General features: G+C 42.2%; 1 protein-coding gene across 1 annotated transcript in view; it reads right to left on the bottom strand.

The window, feature by feature from the left end:
• The window catches only part of tmem145 (transmembrane protein 145), a 63,121-nt gene that overhangs the window by 4,444 nt on the left and 38,869 nt on the right, over nucleotides 1–19,808 (bottom strand). The window contains exons 8-14 of the mRNA XM_033641384.2: nucleotides 13,512–13,580; nucleotides 12,777–12,857; nucleotides 12,431–12,509; nucleotides 10,988–11,081; nucleotides 7,577–7,749; nucleotides 6,733–6,853; nucleotides 3,198–3,386 (exon numbers count right to left, since the gene is read on the bottom strand). Coding sequence (XP_033497275.1) covers nucleotides 3,198–3,386; nucleotides 6,733–6,853; nucleotides 7,577–7,749; nucleotides 10,988–11,081; nucleotides 12,431–12,509; nucleotides 12,777–12,857; nucleotides 13,512–13,580 — 806 coding nt within the window. The remainder of the gene's footprint in view (nucleotides 1–3,197; nucleotides 3,387–6,732; nucleotides 6,854–7,576; nucleotides 7,750–10,987; nucleotides 11,082–12,430; nucleotides 12,510–12,776; nucleotides 12,858–13,511; nucleotides 13,581–19,808) is intronic.

Genomic DNA, 19,808 nt, shown 5'->3' with positions numbered 1-19,808 from the left:
GATCATTAGGCATTCTTACAACCTGCCGTTAAAGAATTAAGCCCCAACAACTTAAATGTTTTTATACTAAAACCAGTATTTTATGAGTAAAAAGAAAAAAAAATCTTGTGTTACATTTGTTTTTCAGTCTGGCTTCTGACTACATTAAAGCGCAGAAACTACTGTGATCACCTCAACATTCACCCTCCAGGCTGAATACTACAAAACAATAACACTGAATACTGTTTAAAGCTACAACAATCAGATTTACTCTCTTTACCAAACGACCCTGGTCTAATAAGCTCACTGTGTCAATGCAAGTAATCGCATGCACCTCCATCTCCTTCACTTAAATAAAGACAAGACTGAGTGCATTTTATTTGGAAACAAAGGAGGAGAGATTCTCATTACGCACATCTGATACCAGGGTTATAAAGACGAAAGGCCAAGTTGAAATCGTGGCGTTTTACAGTGCTTAGATTTCCAGCAGCAACACTTTGCATTGTCTTTTCAGGGTCTTCCAATTAGATGTCTGTGGATAATGCAGGAGCTCTGGTGCTAGATTTCTAACGAGAACCAGGAGAGGTAAGCACATTAAGCCTCTTTGCACTGGCTTCCAGGAAGTCGGACAATTAATTTAATTCGGCGGTGGTACTAAAACACTTAATGGCTTACATCAGAACCGACTTCATTCATTCTGAGACACTTTCAAATGTAAATTAAAGAGTTGCTTGTTTTCTCTGGTGCATTTTGAGCTACTTTTTACTGCCATGTAACTTTATTAATTATAATTATCTGTAAGTTCTGATACCTTTTTATACAATGAGCATTTGAAATGTGCCCGTCCTTGTCATAGTGTCACCTATCATGTATTTTGTTGCTCCTTTGTGTTGTATTACTGTGTTGTATCAGTGGAGCTGAAGATTCAGAGCTTTTCCTCCGTCACTCATCTATGTGCATTTATGAAAAACCCAAAAACTTCTCCAAGCCAGAGAATTCATCACCACAAACACGACACCTTAATTTGGTCTTGTCAAAGTTTCTACTTAATCATTATTTCCCTGTGCCCAAGTGTTTTCATATCAGCGCGTGTGCTACGTTACGCTGCGCTTACTGTCATTCACCTGGCGCCCACAGGAGAAGACGCCAGCTTCCGCCAAGAAATAATCCTCAAAAACAAGCCCTCCTACAAACTGCATTGTTACACTGATGCCTTCTAATTTGAGGCGTCTTTGTTAGATGAGACAGCAGTTAATTTCAAGGTAGGTTTGACACAGTAATGTTTGCATTTTTAAAAGCATCAAAAAATGAGCTTGGCTTAGATGAATCTAATTACACATAGCGAGTGCTGCAGAATGAGTGGGAGCTGTTTAAACTGGATACAGATGCACACATACAGTCAGGTCCATAATTATTTGGACAATGATACAGTTGTCGTCATTTTGGCTCTGTACACCACCACAATGGGTTTTAAATGAAACAATGAATACGTGCTTAAAGTGCAGACTCTCAGCTTTCATTTAAGGCTTTTTTTCAAAAATGTAGTATGAACCATGTAGGAATGACAACCATTTCTTCACACAGTCCCCCGACTTTAAGGGCTCATAAGTATTTGGACAAACTAACATAATCATCAATTAAACAGTCAGTTTTAATACTTGGTTGCAAATCCTTTACAGTCAATGACTGCCTGAAGTGTTGGACACATAGGCATCATCAGATGCTGGGTTTCTTCCCTGGTGATGCTCTGCCAGCCCTTTACTGCAGCCGTCTGCACTTCCTGCTTGTGTTTTGGGTGTTTTGCCCTCAGTTTTGGCTTCAGCAAGAGAAACGCATGCTCAATTGGATTCAGGTCAGATGATATGACTTGGCCATTGCAGAACATTCCACTTCTTTGCCTTAAAAATGTCTTTGGTTGCTTTTGCAGTATGCTTCAGGTCAATGTCCATCTGCACTGTGAAGCATCGTCCAATGAGTTATGAAGCATTTAGTTGAATCTGAGCAGATAATGGTGCCCCAAACACTTCAGCTTTCATCCTGCTGCTCTTGTCAGCAAAACAGGACTTCACTAGAATAAATACAGAGGATTTATCACAAGATGCAAAGCATTGGTTAGCCTTAAAAATGGAAGGCCAGATTAGAGTTTGTCAAAAACCATCTAAAAAGCCTGTACAGTTGTGGAACAGCATACTATGGCCAGATAAAACAAAGATCAACTACCAGAATGATGGGAAGACAAGAGAAGGAAGAAGGGAAGGAACTGCTCATGATCCAAAGCACACCACCTCATCAGTGAAGCATGGTGGAGGTACTGTTATGTCATGGCCATGTATGGCTGCCAGTGGAACTGGTTCTCTTGTATTTATTGATGATGTGACTGCTGACAAGAGCAGCAGGATGAAAGCTGAAGTGTTTGGGGCTACATTATCTGCTCAGATTCAACCAAATGCTTCAAAACCCATTGGACGATGCTTCACAGTGCAGTTGGACAATGACCTGAAGCATACTGCAAAAGCAACCAAAGACATTTTTAAGGCAAAGAAGTGGAATGTTCTGCAATGGCCAAGTCATATCATCTGACCTGAATCCAATTGAGCATGCGTTTCTTTTGCTGAAGCCAAAACTGAGGGCAAAACACCCAAAACACAAGCAGGAAGTGCAGACGGCTGCAGTAAAGGGCTGGCAGAGCATCACCAGGGAAGAAACCCAGCATCTGATGATGCCTATGTGTCCAACACTTCAGGCAGTCATTGACTGTAAAGGATTTGCAACCAAGTATTAAAACTGACTGTTTAATTGATGATTATGTTAGTTTGTCCAAATACTTATGAGCCCTTAAAGTCGGGGGACTGTGTGAAGAAATGGTTGTAATTCCTACACGGTTCATACTACATTTTTGAAAAAAAGCCTTAAATGAAAGCTGAGAGTCTGCACTTTAAGCACATATTCATTGTTTCATTTAAAACCCATTGTGGTGGTGTACAGAGCCAAAATGATGACAACTGTATCATTGTCCAAATAATTATGGACCTGACTGTATAGAACACACCTACATTTCTCATTTACCTTTGACCTTTCTACGTCTCCATATACTGCACTTTTTCATGAATGGGGCAGATTTAATAAATAACAATACTAGTTTACACACGAATTCTGCTTCGACAACTTCTATCCAGGACATTAAGCATGCATACACAAAGGTATTAAGTTTGACTCACTGATTGGATGGAGAAGAGTTCGGTAAAGTTGGGTTGAGAGTCTCCCAGGAAGGAGCCGTTACCATAGGCATGATGGGGGAAACTCTCCGCCCCCTCGCCTGCTTTCGGACTGGACAGCAGGATCCCGATCTGGGACGTCCGAACGTGATATGGGAAGTTCTTATTGGCTGCCGAGGGTCGTGTGATAACCTACGGGACAAAAGGATGAAAAGATTGCTGTTGCTCCGATGTTAGGAACAGAGAATAATAAGAAGTAAGAATAAGAGTATGAAATAAAAGTGTGTAAATATAAAGCAATAAATAAAGTAGAAATGAAATGTGCATTAAAATAAAATAAAATGTGCATTATGCTACTGTGTTTAACACTAGTACTTAAAGATTAAAATATTAAAATAAAATATATATCATCATGATGATGAGGCTGTAAGTTTGAAAATGTAACTACAGTAGAATAAAACAACCATAGAATTAGAGTAAACATAAGGAATATGTACAGTTATGTGCAGTGTATGTCAAATTAATACATACATTCGAGAGGTATATAATCTACGATGTCTGGTTCCTGCCTCAGACCTCAGACCTCAGTTATGTATATGTGTTAGAGATGGGAATGGAGAACAAGTTCCAGTTGAGAACCAGTTCCAAATTGTTGGATCAATCAGAACTGTATGACCCCAAGTTTGTCCGTTCCTTATATCGATGCTGGCAGGTTTTTCTCTCAAGTGTCTGCGCTTCTTTAAACTCGCAACAACACACAGTCATGGCAGAGAGGAAGAATGGCATTATTTCATGAAGAATGATAACAATAGTGCTGCTTACAATGTCCGTAACATGATAATTATAAGTCAGGATGAAACACCAGCAACGTGCAGAATCATCTTTCTACACAACTCTGCACAAAAGCCATGTGCACACTTTTTTCCACAAGACCAGGTATACACATGGTTTTACCTGAGATAGCTGTGAGTGATGGCTTTTTGCAAAATTTTAATCAAAGGCACATTTATAAAGTTGTATTTAAATTATTTATGAGTCATACATTTCACCATTATTTCTATTCATCTCCCTTTGAGTGGTCGTTTAATTTTATCCTGTAGAGCACTTTGTAAAGTCAGTTTCCACATGAGCCCTATGAATGAATCATTGATCATCCTTCTGATGTTTAATAATAATTGTGATTGACATTATACCACCATGATGGTTTGGACAAATGTTAAAAATAGTGGCAAGGACACTAGAGATATCTACAGCCATGTGTAATGGCGGCTGCTCTGGCATTGTTGGACAACCTCGGGGATGTAACACAGTCGGTGAAATTGCTCTTCCTCACCGTATTTCTCATTGACAGGTCTAATGAGTGGTAGAAGGGCACAAGTATCAATATGCAAACACATGTTGAGGGGCGTTTTTACATCCATTTATGATGAACTATGGGTGCACCACAATGACTGAGATTTATAGAACTGAATCACGTGTACGCACGGCTTTATGACACTGCCAAAAAGAATGTGTGAGTACATTTCTGTCATAGTGCGTACACACAAAGTTTTAGTCATGAAACTACAGAGTTTTATGCCCCAGGAATGCCATGTGTTTCACTCTACACACAAGTGCCAACGCTTCCCAACTGAGCAAAAGTAAATATCCTGTTTTATAATAAAGCTGAAAACCTGTCTAGGCTGCTTTTTTTCCATACAGAAAAATGAACAGGGATCAATAAGCAGGGTGTCCAAACCTTTTTAAAGGAGGGCCAGATAAGATAATGTGAAAATACCTGGAAGCCAGCTGCTTCTTGCATCACATGAGTTACAAAAAAATAAAATGATGATAATAAAAAATAAGAAACATACAAATGACACAAACACCGCTATTCCATCTTTCAGGGTGCTTTCAGACCTAGAGTTGTCTTGCTTTGGTCCGAATCAGGGACTAGTTTTGTTACAAAGTTGCATAATTGCCTAGAGTTGATTCGTGTTCTCACGGCAGCATTTACAAGCGGACCAGATAAAATGCCTTGTGCGAGAAAGCCAGTCTTGATTGGTCAGAATTTCCATGCAGGAAAAATCCAGGAAGTAAACCAAACGTTGAAGAAGAGCACACTTGCAAGATAAATGTGACACTTTCTAATGTCACAATGGAGGGACAACTACGCAGGTTGATTTTAGCGCTGCTCATCGTGGACTATATTGCTGTCATTGTTCATTTTAGTCAAACCATACAGTTTGAAAACGAGGCGCGGCTCCAACTAGAAAACAATGTTTTGATGCATTGGATGTGCTGAATGTGCATATTAAGGCAGTACAGGAGGAGGTGCACATTAATAATCCTCCAGGACTGTAACATGCTCATGTTTAACCCAAACAATGTGTCATGTGAATGCAGTTGGTTCAGATCAAGGTTGGAACACGTTCTCATCACAAATGAACCGAAACAAAGTTCGTTTGCAAATGGACCGAGACCACCTCTTCAAGAAGGTCTCAGTGTGGTTGTTGTGGTGCGCACCCGAGTGTGATTGCTGTGTTCACACCTGCCCAAACGAACCACACTCAGAGGGCAAACAAAGTTGAGTTCGACTGAACCGAACCAAACAGGGCAGGTGTGAAAGCACCCTCAGTGAAAAGGTATTTGTGCCACTCTGAAAGCAGCAGCCCTCGCTGTCGACTTTACGCTTCTTTGTTGTGGTCGCGTCTGCTAACGAGCAGGAAGTGTCTGCTGCTAGGTTACTGTACATTTGCTTGTTCACTGTCAATTTATGAAAACACATCACGTCCACCTGCGTAGTTCCTTTTTGGTGCAGGCCTACAGACCGTCTGATACTGCTGCCATCATGAGATGAACAGAAAAAATGTGAAGTGAACTTCCTTGATTAACCAATATTGTGTGGCTGTCCACATATAGTATATTTTGAAAGACATGCTGTGGGCCATTCCTAATCAGTCCGTGGTCCACAACTGGCCCCAGGGCTGGCTGTAAGGTAAGGCAATTAAAGAATCCATAAGCAGTCAGACTGATGAGCAGAATTGATAATGTCACTGGTGTCAATACAATCTTATCAATTCCCATCCCTAATGTGTGGTTTTTATCTTGTGTGTTTCGCCTTGTGTTCTTGTTTCTTTTGTTGTGTTTTGATTTATTGCTACTGCAGCAAAAGCACTTGCCCCGCAGGGACGAATAAAGGTCTTGAACTTAAACTATAAACAGTATATACAGTAGCTAGCACATAACCAGAGCATATAAGGTCCAAGTAGGGATTCTGGATTGCAATGCATGCGGCGAGCAGGAACATGAAAGGACATTTGCGTGAGCAGTACGGCCCATTAGTAAAGAACAATGTGTCGAAGGTGAGGAAGAGGTAGATAATGATGTGTGGAGGAGACAATCAGCATGAGGCAGTTATGACTCAAGGATAGTGAATAATGTATGACTGACAGTGGCAATAATGACTCTTGAATAATGTGAACTATGTGGAAGTGCAAGGGTCTGCATGAGCTTGTGTGTGTGTGTGTGTGTGTGTGTGTTTGTGCGTGGTACGAACGAGGAAGACGATGTGAGCGTAGAGGTGGATGCCGAGCTGGATGCCGTTGACGATCTTCTCCCTGGCCCAGCGAGGGATCCCGAAGTTGGCGATCAGAGCCATAACAGGCACTGCGAAAAACCTGAGGAAGACAAGTGAGTAGATTTAAGATAACGGGAAAAAAATACATTAAAAGAAGAGGAAAAAGACGAGAACAGGACTGGATGGTGAGAGAAAAAGAGGCAGCAGAAACAGATGTAAAGCACGCAGAGAGATAAAGATGGAAGAAGAGGAGAGACGCAGATAATGAGGCGGGAGATAGAGACAGCAATGAGAGAGAGATACAGAGATAATATTAGTCTTTGTAATCTACACTTCATTTGAAGCTTGTGCTATTACACCCAGTGAGTGAAGGGCAGAGAGCCGAGCAGTGTGCTTAGATGAGTTTTTCTCAGGGTTGTTTAAAAAGGGAAAACACTACTTTACAGTACAAAGCTTTAAACTATCTAGCACACATATATATGGAAGCATAAATTATTCTAATAGAAGAGACCTCATCAGCTGGGTAAAAATAGATGTTTTCCTCTAGCAATCATTCACTCAAGCACAATTATCTACAGTGTTAGTAGAGCACAGCGATCGAGCACACAGTGTTGTAGGAGGGTAGTGTAAAATAAACAACTTTTCATTCCTGGACCGCTAAAGCATCAGCTATCTCACGCACATTTTTATAGAGCTGCATAAATTATTCAAATTGGAGAGACCTCAAACAGAGAAACGTGTATTTTTCTACTCCCGCAATCTCGCTCAGGTGCTATTATCTGCGGCGAGGGCAGAGTTAGGGAGGAAGCTGTGCGGGGCTCACCATAGCGTGTATGTGGTGAAGAAAGGGACATAGAAGGGTTGTTTCTCAGGGTAATGCTTCAGAGAGACCAGCACCGCGTAGCAGAACCACACGTAGGCCAGCAGCTGCAGACCCATCAGTCCGTAGCCTGCGGGGCTGTCGTAGGCGTACAGCACTTCACCTGGGTCAAAGAACTGGCACAGGGACATGAGAAGTTACGCCAAAGAGGAGACACTTTAAATGAGCTAAACTTTTTTTACACAAAGCAGAAAAGGAGCAGTTTGGCTTGGCTACACATTGTAGTCTGTGTTCTAATTACTAAGATGGATTGGTTGTGGCTCGGCTGATGCACTGCGACGACCGAGCCAAAGCTCAGCTTGTTGCATTCTGCGTCGGTATTTGACATTGACACTTCTTCTCTACAACTGGGTCATCGGCATGTGTGTGGACAGGTTTGCGGGTGTGTGTGTGTGGCTTGCATCTGCGGACGCTGGATTGCATTTCACAGTCCAGTGACTGGATAGCGTTGGGCCATACCGGGTTACCCGTTACTACATAATGCATAGGTCTCGCAGCTCGGTGTGGAGATTCTTGGGATCCAACCAGCCAGCCTGAGCATGTCAGATTCCCCCAACTGCAGGCCCAGCACCAGGAGCACTCCTCAACTCTTTATTTCAGTTCCAATTGTAACCTAGTTTGGCGTATTTTTAGCAGGAGCTCCCCTGAGCTTTGAGCTCTTTAATAGTAGGGACCATGTAAGAGGGCAGGCAGCAGATAAATTACACTGCTTCAGATCCACATATTGCAGTGTGAGAGATGGCTATAGGCTCCAGCATTAAATATAGCACGAATACTTCCACTGCACTACTCCCACTGGGTCATTAAAAGGCTGTATTCAAAGGCTGTAATCCACTGTCCCTGAATGTACTGTCATTACATCGGACTGTGCCGAAGCCTCTGCAGCGTGCACGGATGTACTGTATGTAGCTGCAACCCTCCCGAGTGCCTAATTAATTCATGAGCTCATAATGCTACACATGCTATAACATCATGGCTGATGAAATCCGTTTCCTTCCTCACACACAGACAGTCTGGTTAATCAGAGCGCTGATTAGTGGTCTGATCTATGATTTATTATCTCAGGTACAGTACTAAGCACTGCAAATCTCTGTAGTCGTGTTGGTCGTCGGGAGTTAGGAGTCGTCTCACTGTTTACTGTTTAGACCCATAATTTGTAACTCATCAAGGAGTTCCTTTTTTTAACAATCAACCTGATGCATGTTCATAATTAGCAATGTATCAATGTAATTAAGTGTCTTGACAGAAAAAGCCATTACAGCCCACGTTGATCTGTGGGCTCGACTCTTGCATGAATATTTATGGGATTATTAAAAAAGCCAAAGAGAGCAATAATACGGGTGCAGAGATACCGTGTCGAGTCAGAAATCATCACCGGTAATGCTGGGCATTATTCAGACGCTGCTTTCAAGTCACATCTGAAGTGCTGAAAGTGTTCATGTTTTACTAGCTGGAATCTGAACTTTGAATAAAAGGGAACCAAACTTCAGAGGACTTTGTTTTTGGTAACTACTGTATAGGTGATTTTTATTAGGGCTGCCATGAAAGATCATTTTTACTGCTCGTGATTCTGTCAGTTACTTCCCCAGTAAATCAATACATCTTTGTCAACACAGTGTTGTAAAGAGAAGTGTTAGAATAGTGGAAAATGTCCATGGTAATTTCCCAGAGCATAAACTGAGGTCTTCATATTGTTTGTTCTGTCAACTCAATAGTCCAAATTTACATAATATAATATAACAGACTGTGAGCAACAGCATTTGAGAAGTTCTTGGAATAAAACAACAGATTTTCTAACTTAGGTAGCAAACCTACAACTACCGGTAATGCCCTGCGCCACACCGGACCAATGAATGCTCATCTGAAAAACAATATGGTGGCCTGCTGGTAACAGGACTTGTATAACAGTTAAACAGGAAGTTAAAATATGTTTCTGAAAATGTTTTAGGTGAGAAATAGGTGACGCAGTAACAGAATCTTGGCTTGTATTTGATCAGCACTGCCTAGTTTTACAGTTTGTTCACAGTATTTTCAGCCTTTTCAGCCATTTCTACAATACAGGAAACACTATGGTGCCCACTTCCTGTTCACAAACTCTCATATTACAGCCAAACAGTGCACTAAAATATGTTTCTAAAAACAATTAGGTGAGAAACAGACAATGCAGTAACAGAATCGTGGCTTGTATTTGATCAGCACTGCCTAGTTTTACAGTTTGTTCACAGTATTTTCAGCCTTTTCAGCCATTTTTACAATACAGGAAGCAGTATGGTGCCCACTTCCTGTTCACAAACTCTCATATTACAGCCAAACAATGCACTAAAATATGTTTCTAGAAACATTTAGGTGAGAAATAGGCGACACAGTAACATACTCTTGGTTTATATTTGATCAGCACTTCCTAGTTTTACTGTTTGATAAGTTTGGTCTGAGTTTGAGCGAGATGAGAGGGAGCTCTCTCTCTTGATCCGCTTCTGTACTCTGTAGCCACTTTCCCATTGCACCACAAAAAACCCAGTAACACCCACTAACATCTGGCTTTTATATGTAATAGGAAAGGTTACAGTCAGCATTCACACTCGGGTCTAGTTACTTTACAGGTATTTATCGGCTCTGGTTCTGGCATTAATGGAAACACAACAACCAAGTGAATGAGCTCATTACATCCCTTTTCTGATGAGATGCAGTGATCACAAAATCCATATCTGCCCAACAAGTGCTCAAACATCGATCCAAATTAGTCTGCACTAAGCTTGAAATAAGACTGCTTTACTGTTTACTAACCAGTTTTACAGCCTGTCCTTGACCCAAAACATGGCATATCAATTAAAAAGGGAAAGAAAAAATAAACACAGAAAGGCGTGCTTGTCTGCAGCAGAGCTGTATAAGCAGCTCTATTCTATTGGCAAGTCTATGGCCTTTTTTTTAGCAGGTTTTATCGTGTTAAAAAAGCCTGCGTACATGCGCAAATCTTGGTGGAAAAGGGGTGCTTGTGTCTGTGGTGGTGGGCATTCAACAATGAGGAAGTACAATTTGTAGTTTGAGCAACAGCCCTGGCACCAGTGAAGCAGGAAGATCATGTCACTGGCAAGACGAGGGAAACTTAACATAGTTCATTTACACATATTACCCACAGTGTTATGATGGAAAACTGTTTAAAATTTGGTGAAGTAACCCTTTAATTCTTCTTTCAAATATGTTTATTGGGAAACCAGTCAATAAACAGTGAAATTGACAATCGACAGTTATGTTTCCTCTGAAGTAACCCTTTAATTAACCATTAAAATAACCGCAGTAGCTTCAGTGTTTACCACAGTGCAGTGTGGGTATTGTATGTGTGTGTGTGTGTAGTACCTCTGCCTCGTAGATGAAGAGGATGACGTAGGTGATTGTGTAGACTGTCATGTAAATGCTCAGCTTAACCGACCCACTGTGACTGATCCTCGCCCTGACACACACACACACACACACATACAGACAAATATGGTGAAAGGTCACACACAAGTTAGTGGAAGATAAGAAATACAGACACACTGAAAGATACACAGACGCATGCAAACACACATACAAAATTCCACATTTGGATCTTAACACACAAAGCAAAGACAGCTTAATCTAAAAAGCAGCTATTCAACACCACACAGCACAAAGGACTGGTGTGCTCAGCTCTGAGAGTTATAAATATAAAATGGCTGCAGACTCATGCACACGGCAGGCTGTGAAGAAATCTGTCCGCACTCACAAAATCAGAAATTAATGCCTCTTCATTTGCAGTCAATAAACGTAATGAGCATTTTCAAACACCCTTTTGCTCAGACTAATTCAACACCACACACCAGAGACGACGTATCAAAGTTGTCGGGTAGTTATCTCAAAACTGTCAACTTATCAGTTAGTGCAGATAAACAGTCATGCTTCTAGCTTGATGGTGATGCAGTTTTAAGTTTATACACCGGAGCTTTTAAGAGGGTTTAATAAGTCGAGGAGATCACAGAATCTTCTGAGCCCAGAGGAGGATGTAATCCTGGAGTCGAAAAAGCCAGCTTAAATCTTGCAAGCTCAGTTTTCGCTACAAGAGTTCAGTCTGGAAAATATCCACAGAGATTCAACTGAGCCCGGAGCAGGACCGATCTTCAAACTGTGAGCAGTGGTTTAGATGATGACTCACCACGAACCAATACCTTGTGAACTGCCATTTAACTGAGCTGTTTCTTGCATAAAACTGACTCAGACACCGGCGTCCGGGAATAGCTTGGGAGAAATCTAACAACGTTTCGAGAACAACTGGCATGTTTGATAATTGGGATTTTAAAATTGGAAATGTAAAACTGGAGAGCACTCATGAATCATCTGTTGTGCCGGCTATCTGAAATGATGCCCGTCTTGAGCAAATGTCCACTAAGCCTTGCCAGGGAAACAGTCAGCGAACCAACAATTTGTCAGCTGGCTGTGCCGAGTGAAAGGTAATCCTGCAGCTGACACAAAAACATGAACACGACATAAAGTTCATAGCGTCAATCTATCAAATTCCCCCTGACATATCAGGTGTTCATCCGCATCGTCACGCCCCGGCTTACTAACTGACTTTTTGATTGGCATCTAACATTGTCATATCATGAGATACTGTTATGACTGTGACAGCGAGGCCTGACAGTGGGACACAGTGGCAGCATAAACACACCCGCACAAGGTGACAGGCTTGGCTAAAAAGAGACACACACAGGCTTGACGAAACACACACACACACACACACACACATACACACACAAAAGCTGCAAAAAAATTGCAAACCCCCACCTGGTGACAGTGAAACCTTTGCCCAGTAATATAAGCATCAGAAGGAACACCAAGAAACTGACGGAGAACAGTAATTTCCCTGGAGACGGACAGAGAGGAGGAGTGAGACAGGGAGAGAATTAGGTTGTGGTTTCCAAATCTGTAATATCAGAGGGGAGAGATAAAAATCGGGTCTTTACACACACGCAAAATCATGCACGGTCCTGCCTGCGCCCGTCAAACCAGCTGATGCACCACTTCAGCCGCTCACACATCCATCATCGTGCGCTCGTTCATTCTGCTCGGGCAGTGAGTGATTCAGTCAGTCAGTCAGTCAGTCGGTGGCCAATGCGGGAGAAGAACTCACCAAGTATTTTCAGGCTGCCGTTGCCAACTCCATCTCTAGCATACAGGCCCCAATAGACACAATGGAACAACAGGCTGAGCACTGCCAAGTAGAAACGACACAGGGAGCACAGAAAATAAGGAAAGAGGAGAAGGAGGGGAGGATGAGGAGAGCAGGGGAGGAAGAGCGGGAAAGGTAGAAGAGACGGAGATGTCAGAGAGAAGAAGTAAATAAAAGATAGAGCGGACGGGGAGATGATAATGAGGAAGGAGAGAGGGCAGGGGTAGGAGAAGAGGAGAGGAACGGAGAGTAGAGAAGCAAAGCACGAAAAAAAAGAGGAATTGATAAAAGGAGATGAAAAAGGAGCAGACGGCTCGAGAGGAGTGGGAGAAGGAGAATTTAGGGGTGGCAGGAGAATAGAGAAAGGGATTTGGAGAGGGGACAAGTGAGCAAGATAAGGAGGGGTGGGTGGGTGGGGGGGGGGGGGGGGTGAAAAAGGAGAGGAGAGAATGAGGAGGGTATTCGTCAGTAACAGCATGCTCCAGTGAACACTGTAACGCAGCACGGCTGTTTGCAAAAGTTCCTATTCAGAGGCTAATAAGGGCGATAATATCTCGCCTCTTGAAGCGGGGATTAAGGTATGAGATGCTGCAGCCGTGTGAGGGGCTCATCGTCGTCTTGAGTGTGTGTGTGTGTGTGTGTGATGTGGCACGATGTGTGTATTATGGTGTGTGTATTCAGGACACCCGCACTCACCCTCCACACCTGCCGCTGTCATAAACATTTTGTAGGTTGTGTGAAGAAGCTGTCTTCCCTTCAGATTGTCTGCAGGGGGGGAAAAACAAGAATGAGATAGAGGTGATGGAGTTGTGTGTGTGAGTGTGTATGAGTGTGTGTTGGGGATAGAGATAAAAAGAATGGAGATATGCTAACAGATGGCGGAGGAGAGCGAGGGAGGTACAGAGAGTGAGAGACGGAGAGAACAAGAAAAGGGAAAGAACAAGGGAGTGGGCCAGATAAATGGGGGGGAGCGACCATTAGTATGCATCCATCTTGTGATGCCCGTCTCCAGATGAGGCCTTATACATCTTCTCCACTCCCTCTCTCCCTGAGCTGTGGGGAAATATTTTTAATGCGTATTTAAGCAGCCAATTTTACTACCAAAACACTCCTGCAAACAGAGGCAGCCCCGGGGAAAATTTACAGGGGGAGGAAGGGTCATAAACGTTCACACACACACACACACACACACACACACACACTCACAGCTGCCCTGCATAACCGCAGGCTTGGCCAGCCAGACGCTGCTGGATCCTCCTGTGACTTCCACAAACGTACTCTAATGGTGGCTGTCAAAGGCACGTTTCTCCCAAAAGGCCTTTAGGCGCGTTTTGCTCTATTTGCACGACACTCCACATTGTTAATTTTTATGTCCTTTGTTTGACTTTAACTTGTGCAAATAAATAAAAACTCAATAAAACTCAAGCCTCCATGTCTGAATACTCAAATGAAGCCGGCAGAAGCAACATGCACGTGGTGAATGAGATATAGCGGTGCGTTCAAAGCCTCCTCCCAATCTGCATGAAATCACAAAAAGATTTCAGCAGAACTCAACAGCCAAAAGACGTATTTGCACCTCATTACATTATTCTGCTGCAGCGTGGCAAGCAAAGTGAAAAATAAACTCAGCCTAAGTTTAATATTCTGATTTCTCTCATTTTAAAGGACCAGTTTACCCAAATTACATAAAAACTAATTACCAAACAAAACAAAAGAATGACTGTGTTTCTGTAGCTGTTGAATTATGATATGATATTGCTTTTAAAAGCAGTGAGCGCAAACTCAAATTCACTTCCATTCAATCGGGGTGGCTGCAGAAATCTCAGTGACAGATATCTCAAAATCCTGGCTAAGAAAACTGAAAGTATTTGCATTACAGTTCTCAACCTGAAGGTCGATTAAATGAACGAGAAGGAAAAAAATATGTTTGTTGCACCATTAAAAAAATTACTTTTGTCTATTTTTGGTCGTTTTTGTTTTCTTTGTAAAAATCTTTCACCCTTTGAAGCTTTTATAATTTTTTTAATGAAAAATGTCTCTGTGGCTGAACCACTCATATTCATTAAGGATTCATTAGGGATTTTTTGCCATCTTTTTCGTCCTTGTACAAGTATAAAGAGATTCAGTGTGCAACTTCTGTTACGATTAAGGTTGCGTATTGTTTAAAAAGTGACGATACCAGCACCAATACTAGTACCCTCAAGGTGATACTGATAACAACTGAGTACTTCATTGGATACCCATAATATGAATGGAGCGGCATGAAGTATAGCTGTCACAGGGTGATGGTATATGCGTGGTCCTGGTGGCGGCGCTATCTTGAGATGGGAGCTCTCTAAGCTTTTGCGGGGTTTCTTTAAATGACCTAGAATACACTGTGAGTGAGTGGACTCATTTTTTTTACTTGTTTTAATAAATTATTTTATGGTCCACATCGACAGTTGTTGTCTGCATGCTGACTTGGGTCAGTAATCTTCCCCAGTGGCAGTTATCGAAACCTCCCTTTAAAGTCACGCACCCGTTATATAGCCATACTTTTGAATATTTTGGTGACATCTCGGCATGCTGAACTGCCAACTCCGTCCAATGCGCCACGCTCGACTTCACCTCACCAAAGACTGTATGACTTGTTGCTGCAGCTGTGTGAGTGTGAGCTCCGTGCCAGGGACAGTTGATAAGTCGGTCCACACATACACAGTGACAGGGCTAACTGTTCCCATCATATGGTTAACGTCACCTAACTGTTATCAAGATTTAACGAGAGACTCAAGTTGTTTTGGTGTCAGCGTGACGTTATCGGGACTGTTTACTGGCTCAGTGTTGGATGTTAGCTGCTGATGTGTTAGCATGTGCTAACCGGGCATACGTTGAACTGACTGTTCGCCACAGGGAAAGCGGCTCTGACGAAAGCAGCAACAGAAAGTTTGCTTGCTGTTTGCTGATGGGAGTTTGGATGTACCAGGATCAGACCACTGGAGCAAAAGGGTTGAACGCAGTCATCATTTAAGAATTTTTTGTACTACTTTAATGGTCAAGGTATCTAGTACCAATGCCCACCCTAGTTACAATGGTACAACGAATAAGGCAAAAAATTCTAAATGAGTTAAAATAGCAATAACTACTGTTATAACATTATTAAAAGTAACAGGTGTTATAAACAGTGCAAATAGCTCAGATGTACAGTGCAGCATTAAAACCAAAACAGTGCAAACACAATATAGTCCCACTATTGTAATAAAGTCAGTTGTGCCAGACATTATGGGATCAGTCAGACAGATTACAGGGGGCGCCTAGTGGACTGCTTCAATGCAGTTAAAGCTCTATAGAGAAAAAGCTATTAGTCTGGAGATGCAGGCGTAAAAGGTCTTAGAACATCTGCCAGATGGAAGCAGTTCAAACAGACGGTGGCGTGGGTGTGTGGGGTCCTTACAGATGCTGGAGTCTAGACCAGCCTTCACATTCAAGTGCACAAGATAAGCCTGTTCACCTACAGTGCAAGATGCTGATCAATATAGACTGCGAAGTGAAGAGCGAAGGAGCTACTGACTGTCTTCTTCCTAAAGTCCTATCCACTGACTTCTCACCAGCACCCCTAGTGGTCCGAACATAAAAATACTAGCTGAGAACACTTAAGTTAACGACAGCTCCCTTCTAAGAAGTAACAGTTGCTGCAAATTATTAAAGCCCAAAGTATACTTTTGCTGAGTCTAGACCAACCTATAAGAGCCTTCGTCTATGGACCTTACATAGCTGCACACAATCTGTAATTTTACATCACTGAGGAGAGGCTACGTGATTATTTAAGAAACCCTTCAACAAATTATAACAAACACAGAAAACTTTAACTACAGATGAGCTACTTTAATTTAATCATGCAGAAGCTTACAGCAATAAAACAGTCATATCAACCAGGCGTAATGACTGCAATCAAACACAAATCAATTCTTCAGACTCTGAAGATCAAGGCTGGAAGTAAAGATGCAAAAAGTCCAAAAGTCTCTAAACTCAGTAACAGCATCTCGCTCAGTGGAGTGAGTGCAAACACAATGAGCTCCAGCACTCGCAGTAACTCCATCTCATCAGGCTCTTGTTTGTCTCATTCATGACAACAGCAAAACTGTTCCGCTTGTTTGAAATCTTGTTCTCAGGTGGAAAGACTCTGCTCAGCTCCAGTTCTTGTTCAGAGCGATGCAGTGTCCCCCAGCAATTGATCAGGGTATCTGCACTTCTCTAAAACCTTAAGTTCTTATACCTTTTCTCGATCCCTACATGGACGTCCCTCATCAAATCTCCTCCTCTACTGTCCCTACATTAGATCATAGGTACGCCCGCCTGATGCTAGCTTTTGCTGTTCTGTTAATCAACCATCTATTCTAATTCAGGTACTTCCCATTTTCATCAGCCATCTGTGGCTGCTCAATAGTCTCGGTGCTAAAGTAAACTTTATAATCATCATGAAGTTCATTCTGAAATATTTCTGTATAAAATCATTAGAGGTTCAATATTTATCAAACTCTACTTGATTAAACACATTAAGTATAACTCACACATTTCTACTCACTGATTCAGTGTCCATTACAGCATGACTTACAATATAAATCACAAGACTTTATTCATTTAGTGGTTCGTTATTTTACCACTCATTTCTTTAGCATTTTAAATCTCTTTTCCGATCTAACCTCCATCTTCTCTTACTGCTGTTTCCCTGCAGTGGTTCCTCCTCTCTACTGGGCCCTCACTCTGCCTGCAGTGGTGACAGGTTACTTATTGGTGACATGCAGGTCAGGTAATCGATAATCAGCTCCGGTTCTTCCTCCTCTGTGTCTTCCTATGGACTGTCAGAGGTAGAATGGGCTTGTTGTGGTTCTTCCTTTTCATTAGGTTCTTCTGCTGCTTCTGGGTTTGGCTTGTTTAGTGTTTGTGTTTGTGTTTGGACAGGGCTATTATCTGGCCTTTTTCACTCAGGGAGGCCTCGAGGCCTCCTATAAAGTCGTCTGGATTTAGCATCGTCGTCCATTTTTCAAGCCACTTTGACGCTTGAAGGAAAAATATCAGTAGAGCACTGCACTTGAAAATGTAACCATCACTTTTTTTATGATGCCTTTGTGTTCAGTTCAATGTTCAATTTGTTCAATAAAAGAATGTTGGAAAAATCTCTCATTTTTTATTGGTTGTATTTTACCAGTATACTGAAGGCTGCAGAGAGGTCCTGAGTACACTTAATATCTATTTATTTATCGCAAGTCATATCGTTATTGCAACATTAGCGTGTATCACATAATTTCCGCATATTGTGCAGCCTTGGTTACAAACCAAAACAGGCAGGGGACCTCTTAGAGATACGGTAAGTGAGAGAATATGTTAAATTGAAAGTGAATCAATCCTTTAAAGTTGGGGTAAAGTCAAATGTGAGATTAACATTGCAGGAAGGCTAAACATATAACTGCCGATGCCTCACATCCATTACACTCACAGTTTGAGCTGCTCCCGTCTGGGCCTCAATTTAGGGTCCTTAGAGCCAGTCAGAACATATATAAGAAGTCCTTTATTCCCAATGTCATACAGGCAATGAACACAGAATGACTGTGTCAGGGAACGCTACTATTTTTATAAGATGTGCTCTCTTTTACTCTATCTGTCTATCTATCTAAACACAGTTTACATGTTAAAAACAACTTGTTGAAAATGTGAAAAGACTGGGAGCTATATAGCACTGAATTGTGGAGACCAAAAGTTAGACTGTTTTTCACCATTTCTGTGTCCAGGATTTTGTTTTCGGCAGGGCTAAATGCCTGCTTGATTACAATTTTTGTTGTTGTTTGACAACCTGGGAGCCTATCCCAGCTGACACAGGGCGAGAGGCGGGGTACACCTTGGACAGGTCACCAGACTATCACAGGGCTGACACATAGCGATAGACAACCATTCACACTCAAATTCACACCTATGGGCAACTTAAAATCACCAATTAACCTAACCTGCCTGTCATGTCTAGACTGTGGGAGGAAACCGGAGAACCCGGTGAAAACCCCAAACGGCCAATTTAGAGTCGCCAATTAACCTCACATGCATGACTTTCGATTGTGGGAGGAAGCCTGAGCCACACTGACACGGGTTCGAACCAGGAACCTTCTTGCTGTGAGGCGGCAATGCTAACCACTCTAACCACCATGCTGACATCCATTGTAGTAAAAATAGTCAAAAAATACGCACATCCCAAGGTCCACTTGGAGTGGGTGCTGGATACATATATACAAAAGTCATGAAAAAAGGAAAAAATGTACTGCACACCGAGTCTCAGCTCCCACTGAAGGCATCATACATCATGTAACAGCAGTTTGAGAAAGAGCCTTGTGCTCGAAACGTCACAGCGCAAATAAAAAAGCCTTCAATGGGAGCAGAGACTTGGTGTGCGGTACATTTTTTCCTTTTTTCATGACATCCATTGTAGTGCCACAGTTAAAGGAGGCTGCAGCTTTCCAGCAAGTGGGCGTGGTCTCGGCACATTCAGCAGACACGCCCCCACCATTTCAGATTTTGAAACTTAATTTTATGCACTTGGAGGCTTTTTTAATAACTCAAATTTGACTAGGTGCTTAACAAAACATTTTTCCGTTGTGTGACAAACTCATTACACATATTTATTTTTACCCGGACTTTAACAGCTTGGAAGAAGGAAGATGGCTGCACAGGAAAACCTCACAGAACATGAAGGAAGCAGGGAATGACAGAGTTTTCACTGAGCAGTAAGTCATTCCTTAGGGCTCTTGTTCTCAGCTGCTTCGGGTTATTTGAGCTGTGACCTTCATGTGACAAACTCGCTTCACTAACCTCAAAGCTAGCGCTACCTTCTCCATTCAAGCATTCACCTTTACACGAAAACCAAGCCCCACTCTCGCCATCCTCTCTCTCCTACTTTCTATGTTGCTCGTGCTCTGTTCTGACAAACCCCCGGGCCTGAGAAAAAATAAGCACATGCTCCCCCTTTTACTT

Source organism: Epinephelus lanceolatus, chromosome 10, assembly GCF_041903045.1.
Source record: "Epinephelus lanceolatus isolate andai-2023 chromosome 10, ASM4190304v1, whole genome shotgun sequence".
In the NCBI taxonomy this organism is placed as follows: Eukaryota; Metazoa; Chordata; class Actinopteri; order Perciformes; family Serranidae; genus Epinephelus; species Epinephelus lanceolatus.
The sequence above is the reverse complement of the archived record's forward strand: the minus strand, read 5'-3'. Positions and strand labels throughout refer to the sequence as shown.